Source organism: Leopardus geoffroyi, chromosome A1 (genome assembly GCF_018350155.1).
Source record: "Leopardus geoffroyi isolate Oge1 chromosome A1, O.geoffroyi_Oge1_pat1.0, whole genome shotgun sequence".
NCBI lineage: Eukaryota > Metazoa > Chordata > Mammalia > Carnivora > Felidae > Leopardus > Leopardus geoffroyi.
The window spans coordinates 67,236,143-67,242,142 of record NC_059326.1 but is presented as its reverse complement, the minus strand read 5'-3'; the positions used below and the strand labels follow the sequence as shown (position 1 = coordinate 67,242,142).

The 6,000-nt window shown below is 46.9% G+C and overlaps 1 protein-coding gene across 5 annotated transcripts in view; it reads left to right on the top strand.

Moving 5' to 3' along the window:
- Window positions 1-5,381: 5,381 nt before the first annotated feature.
- The window catches only part of ABCC4 (ATP binding cassette subfamily C member 4), a 262,716-nt gene continuing 262,097 nt past the window's right edge, over window positions 5,382-6,000 (top strand). Inside the window, exon 1 of one of the 5 annotated variants that reach the window (XM_045480729.1) lies at window positions 5,382-5,911. In XM_045480729.1, coding sequence (XP_045336685.1) covers window positions 5,838-5,911 — 74 coding nt within the window. In that variant the 5' untranslated portion in view covers window positions 5,382-5,837. The remainder of the gene's footprint in view (window positions 5,912-6,000) is intronic. The other 4 variants (XM_045480750.1, XM_045480739.1, XM_045480711.1 and 1 more) reach the window with 4 other exon arrangements.

Below are 6,000 nucleotides of genomic sequence, written 5' to 3'. Positions count from 1 at the left end.
AGCTCCCCATCACTGGTTGAGGGTTGATTACAGGCTTTTGGCTTGCCTTGCATATGGGCCCAATGTCCTTCCATAGCCAGAAAAAGACCCTTAAGCAGGGAGTTGCAAGTACGCAGTTAGCTGCTGTAGACCTGGAGATGGGCACAGAGGATATGAACTGGAGAGTCCTAGGTCCTGCTACGGAACGTCACACAATCTAAGTAGGGATCCTCTTAGCTTCAGGATCCGCAGAGATCTGTTACCACCAAGACTCTCTCTCTTGTATTACTCATCTCGTTCTTATGTATCCTTCCTTCCTGGAACCGTTCTTGGTACAGTAGGTGTTTACTAAATAGTTGTTGATTGCATGACTTTCCATTGGGTGCCTGCTTTATTCTTTCAGGCCTCTCCGCATACATGGGAGACATGGCCACCAGCAGTTATGGGTCATATCTTTACAACTCCCTGATCAGAAAGGAAAGGGAGGTTTTCCCTTTGTAGCTCCAGCAAAAATAAATTCTCAAGAAAGAAAGCCAGTTGGCTGGCTTGGGCCATGAGCCTGTTTCTGGGCCTGCCCCTCTGGCCATGGCCGTGGCATATTATGATTGGCTGCTACATTTGAGTCGGTGCCCATCCCTAAGGATATGGAGGCGAAGACTTACTAGAAGATGTACTGATGGAGCATTTGTGCTCAACCCATTGGAGTACATTTAAATTGTGAATGCCATTTGTTCCATATGTCTTGGGAGAAAAATGTTTGAAGAATAGCACTGTCTTAGCTGAACCATCTTAGTACTGCATTATTAGCTCTTATACCTACTGTAGATTTAACACTTGATGCTTTGAATATTTGAGAGGGATCCTGAAGACCATCTAGTAATTTATAGCTTGTAAAGGCACAATATGCATCATGTCTCTGAGGTTTGGGAATAAATCAGGTATAAAAAGATTGAATGTCTCCCTAGATGTTTGCTCTTTGCTCCTCACTAGTCAATGACTGACTTCATTCACGCAGCGTATTTTCAGTGTTCATGCCTGTTAAAGCAAATGTCAATGTCACTCCTTTTAATAAAATGCCAGATAATATTTCATTGGATGTAAGACCACATTCTATTTATCCATTCACCAGTGGGTGAGTTGATGGACACTTGGTTCTCACTCCTCCCAACCCCAACACACACCTTTTGGCTTTTATGAGTAGTGCTGCTATGACACTTTTTTTTTTAAGTTTATTTATTTATTTTTGAGAGAGAGAATGAGCAGGGGAGGGGCAGAGAGAGAAGGGGAAGAGGACCCGAAGCAGGCCCTGTGCTGATAGCAGAGAGCCCAATGTGGGGCTCCAGCTACAAACTGCAAGATCATGACCTGGGCTGAAGTTGGACGCTTAACCGACTGAGTCACTCAGGTGCCCCTGACATTTGTGTCTAAGTTTTTATTTATTTTTACTTTTAAGATTTTTAGTTTTATGTAATCTCTATACCCAGTGTTGGACTTGAACTTACAACCCTGAGATCAAGAATTGTATGCTCTACCGACTGAGCCAACAGGTGCCCCTGTGTCTAAGTTTTTATTGTGCAGACATGTTTTCATTTATCTTAGGTAGAGAGTGCTGGGGTATGTCGTTGAAAAGACATGACCATCAGTTGACCCATGAGCTGCACCCCAGCCATTGGAGTCTCCTCACCCCCTTCCTTGTCCTTGGAATGTGGGCTCCCACTCCCAGTGGCTGCCCCAAGGACACAGCCTTGAGATAGTGATGTGGTATTGAGAGAATCTGCATGTTATATGTGTCTGAACCTAGTTAAGGCCTCTTCACAGATTTAAGATTTGACTGGTGGGTGTGGGGATCCATTTTTCTTGCTGCCACTCAAGACAAGCTGTATAAAAGTTCACTTTGTTTATGAACACTGCCACCTACCAACTGGAATGGGCTGCCTCTGTCTTCCGTCTCTCCCTGCCCTCCAAGTATAGGGGACAGTTTCAGGTTACACCAGGGGAGCTCTTGGGATGGCTCCAAATCAACAGATACCAGGAGTGGACTTCCTGGGTAAGGTGGTAATTTTGTGGCTGTACCATGTTACGTCCCTGCCAGCAATTTGATTGCTCCACAGCCTGTCCAACACTTACTGCCTATGTAGTTACAGTACTGAACTATTTATTTAAGATCAGTGAACATGTGGGATGCCTGGGTGGTTCAGTCATGATCTGGTGGTTCGTGGGTTCGAGCCCCATGTTGGGCTCTGTGCTGACACCTCAGAGCCTGGAGCCTGCTTCAGATTCTGTGTCTCCCGCTCTCTCTGCCCCTCCCCTGCTTACACTTCTGTCTCTCTCTCAAAAATAAATAAACATTAAAAAATATTTAAAAAAATCAGTAAACATGTGCAGGTAGAGCTTTGCATGCTCTGTGCCTGGCCTTGTGGTCATATACTTAAAAGGCATTCACTAAGCATTTGTTAAATGAATGAAAAAAAAAACCCTTTTATTTATATGTTGCCTTAGGTTTTACAAAGTACAGTTATGAGTTGTGAGGCTCACAATAACTCTGTAGGAAGCAGGAAGAGGGGGGGGCATATTGATTCCCATTTTAGACCTGGGGAAAAGAAGGGTCAGGAAGTTTAGGTAATAAGTGAAAAGTCTGTACGCCTGGTCCCCTGGTTCCAAATCTAGTCTTCTCCCTATAATTTAACACTGGTTCTCATAATCCTTCTAAATACCATATTAGTTCATGTACAGGAAATAACGGTAAGAGGTTTCAAAAGATCTTAGTTTAAAAAAAAAAGGACTCAGCAGAAGTTGAAGGGACAGTGTTTTTGGCAGTTTGTAACCAGCTAACTATGATTCTGGGAGTTGTAGGGCTGGAGAGTGGCCTGGGGCAGAGTGACAAGGGAAGTCACTTGACTTCTAACTTTAGAGAGCATGGCCTTCATCTTGACTCAGACCTGCTGGCTGAGCATTTAGGCTGGAAAATGTAGGGAGTTTCAAGAACTATAATCAGGGGAGGGCTGATTATTTAGGTTTATAGATTGCATTATCTGAGAAAGAGCTAACACAGAAAGGGAATAATTGAATAATTACAGTTTTCTTATAATATTCAGACCTAAATGTCTTCCTTTTTATAATGGAAATTATCAAACATACATGAAATATCAAGGAGATAGTATAATAAACTCCCATCACCCATCAATTAAACATGGTCAACATTTTGCTATTCTTACACATTTGACTTATAAAAAAATGAAAATAGTAAGGTTTTCTTTTTGTTTTGAAGTATACTTATTTATTTTGAGACAGAGAGAGAGAGAGCACAGAGAGGAGAGGGGCAGAGAGAGAAGGAGAGAGAAGGAGAGGAGAGAGGAGAGAGGAGAGAGGAGAGAGGAGAGAGGAGAGAGGAGAGAGGAGAGAGAATCCCAAGCAAGCTCTGCACTGACAGGGGCTTGAACTCATGAACGGAGATCATGACCTGAGCGGAAATCAAGAGTCGGACACTTAACTGAGCCACCCAGCTACCCCAAGGCTTTCTTTAAAAGTCATTTCTCTCCTGCTTTACTGAGGTATGAGTGACAATCAAAAAATTGTATAGAAGGTGTACAACTGAGACTTGGTATACATCTACATTATGAAATATTTACAACCAAGCCAATCAACATGTCCATCACCTTACATCTTTTTTTTTAAGTCAAGAGAGACAGAGACAGTGTGAGCGGGGGAGGGGCTGAGAGAGAAGAGAGAGAGAGAATCCCAAGCAGGCTCTGAGATGCCAGCTGCTGAGCCTGACAGGGGGCTCGAACCCATGAACCGTGAGATCATGACGAGCTGAAACCAAGAGTCGGATGCTTAACTGATGGAGCCACCCAGGTAACCCCTCCCATCACGTCACATCTTAACCATTTTTCTTTTTTTCCTAAGTTAAGAGCACCCAAGATTTGCTCTCTCAGCAAATTTCAAGAACACAGTATACTTGACAGAATAGTATTGTCAACTATAGTCACGTTGGTCTACACCAGTTTTCCAACATTTTTCATATTGCATAACTGACATTAAAAGTCATTTTTTATGCAAGTATAATTAACACTGGTATTGTATTAGTTTCAGGTGTATATAATGATTCAACAATTCCATACATTACTCAGCACTCATCATGGTTAAGTATATATATATTTTTTTAATATTTTATTTTTGAGAGAGACAGAGCATGAGCGGGGGAGGGGCAGAGAGAGAGAGAGAGAGAGAGAGAGAGAGAGAGGGAGATCCAGAATCTGAAGCGCGCTCCAGGCTCTGAGCTGTCAGCAAAGTCCGACACCAGGCTTGAACTCACTGACTGTGAGATCATGACCTGAGCCGAAGCTGGAGGCTTAACCGACGGAGTCACCCAGGTGCCTGGCAAGTGTACTCTTAATCCCCTTCACTTATTTCACTCACTCGCCTCCCCTCTGGCAACGAAAGCCGTTATCGATAACACCATTTTAGCCAAGGTAAATGGGAAATTATTAAAAAGTATAAGTGATCTTGGGGCACTTGGCTGGCTCAGTCAGTAGAGCTTGTAACTCTTGATCTCCTGTGGTGTATTTGAGTCCCACCTTGGGGGTAGAGTTTACTTAATTAAAAAAAAAAAAAAGTGATCTTGCTGTAAGTATTTTGAACTGAAACCTTTCCTTTTTCTTCAATTAGGGTTGAAGGGAAGAGAAGCTGCTGAGCTGGTAAGATGGCCACACAACAACCAAAGACTTAGGAGTGGGAGTCCAAGGTTTTGTTCATCAGGTCCTGCAATCATTCATTCATCCCACCAGCCTATTTGGGCACTTTTCACGCACACTGACCATCACTAGTGGGGCAGCCCATGCAGGACTCTGACTTGAGTTCAAATTGGGTTTCATCATTTATGGACGATGTATAAGTTCTGTCCTTTAGTCTTATCTTTCTCATCTGGAAAACAGGGATAATAAATAACAACACCTTCTTGAATCTGGCCTTGTTAAAGTTAGAAGGGAGTCAAGGCCCCCCCTGCAGTGCAACTAACCAGTGTTCTGTAACATGTTCCCTTGGCTACTTTTACTCTGCTGGGCTCCCAGGGCATGATGAATGAAATGATAAGGCCGGCTCTCTCCTCCCTACCGGCCTTTCTCAATCTCAGAGGGCAGCAAAAAGCTGCCAAGAGCTCCTTCGTGCAATGCAACAGGTGAGATGGGAAAAGCTTGCCCCCGATGACAGCATGCATTCATCTTCAATCCTCTATTACCTTTCTTTAGGTCTTGCAGCTCTACAAAGATAATCTGTGCTAAATCCTGCTGTTGTCTGAGGTCAAACGTTTGGCTCGCAGGCTGGACCACCTGCCCTAGCACCCTTGTTTGGTCCTGATGAGGGCAGCCAGCCCAGAAGGCAGGCGAAAGCCGTCCCGCAGCTCTCAAAGCAGCAGCCCAGGGGGCGTTTCCGAGCCTTGGGGGCGGGCAGAGCCGGCACCTCCCCTCTGCACCCTCAGCAGGGTGCCGGGGCTGGGAGCCCGAACTTATGCAAAGTTTGCATCCAGGTTTGAGCACGTGGGCGCCTCCGCGCAGGGCCCTGCGGGCCGCTAGCTCGGCCTACCCGCCTTCACCCAACGGCGTCGCCTCGCACCTGCTCGGGGTACGGGCAGCGTGGTCTCCGCCGCCCCCGTCCCGCCGCCTCGCACGCGGCGCGCGGCTCCCGTCTCCCGGCGGCAGCAGCTGCGCGGCCCGGGGGTGGGGGCGGGAACGGGGCGGGCCGCCGGCGCTCTGCTCCCGGAAGCGGGTGGTTCTTGGGCTCCCGCCGTGAGGACCCGCGCGGCACAGGAGCTCCGACATCCTCGCTCGCGTCTCCGGGAGAAGCACGACCCCGCCGGCAAGATGCCGCCCGTGTACGCGGACGTGAAGCCCAACCCGCTGCAGGACGCGAACCTCTGCTCGCGCGTATTCTTCTGGTGAGCGCCCCGCCCGAGCTGCGACATCGCGCCGCCGCCGCGTGCCTGCCTGTCGCTGCCGGCGCCTTCTGGGGCTGGAGGGCAGAGGG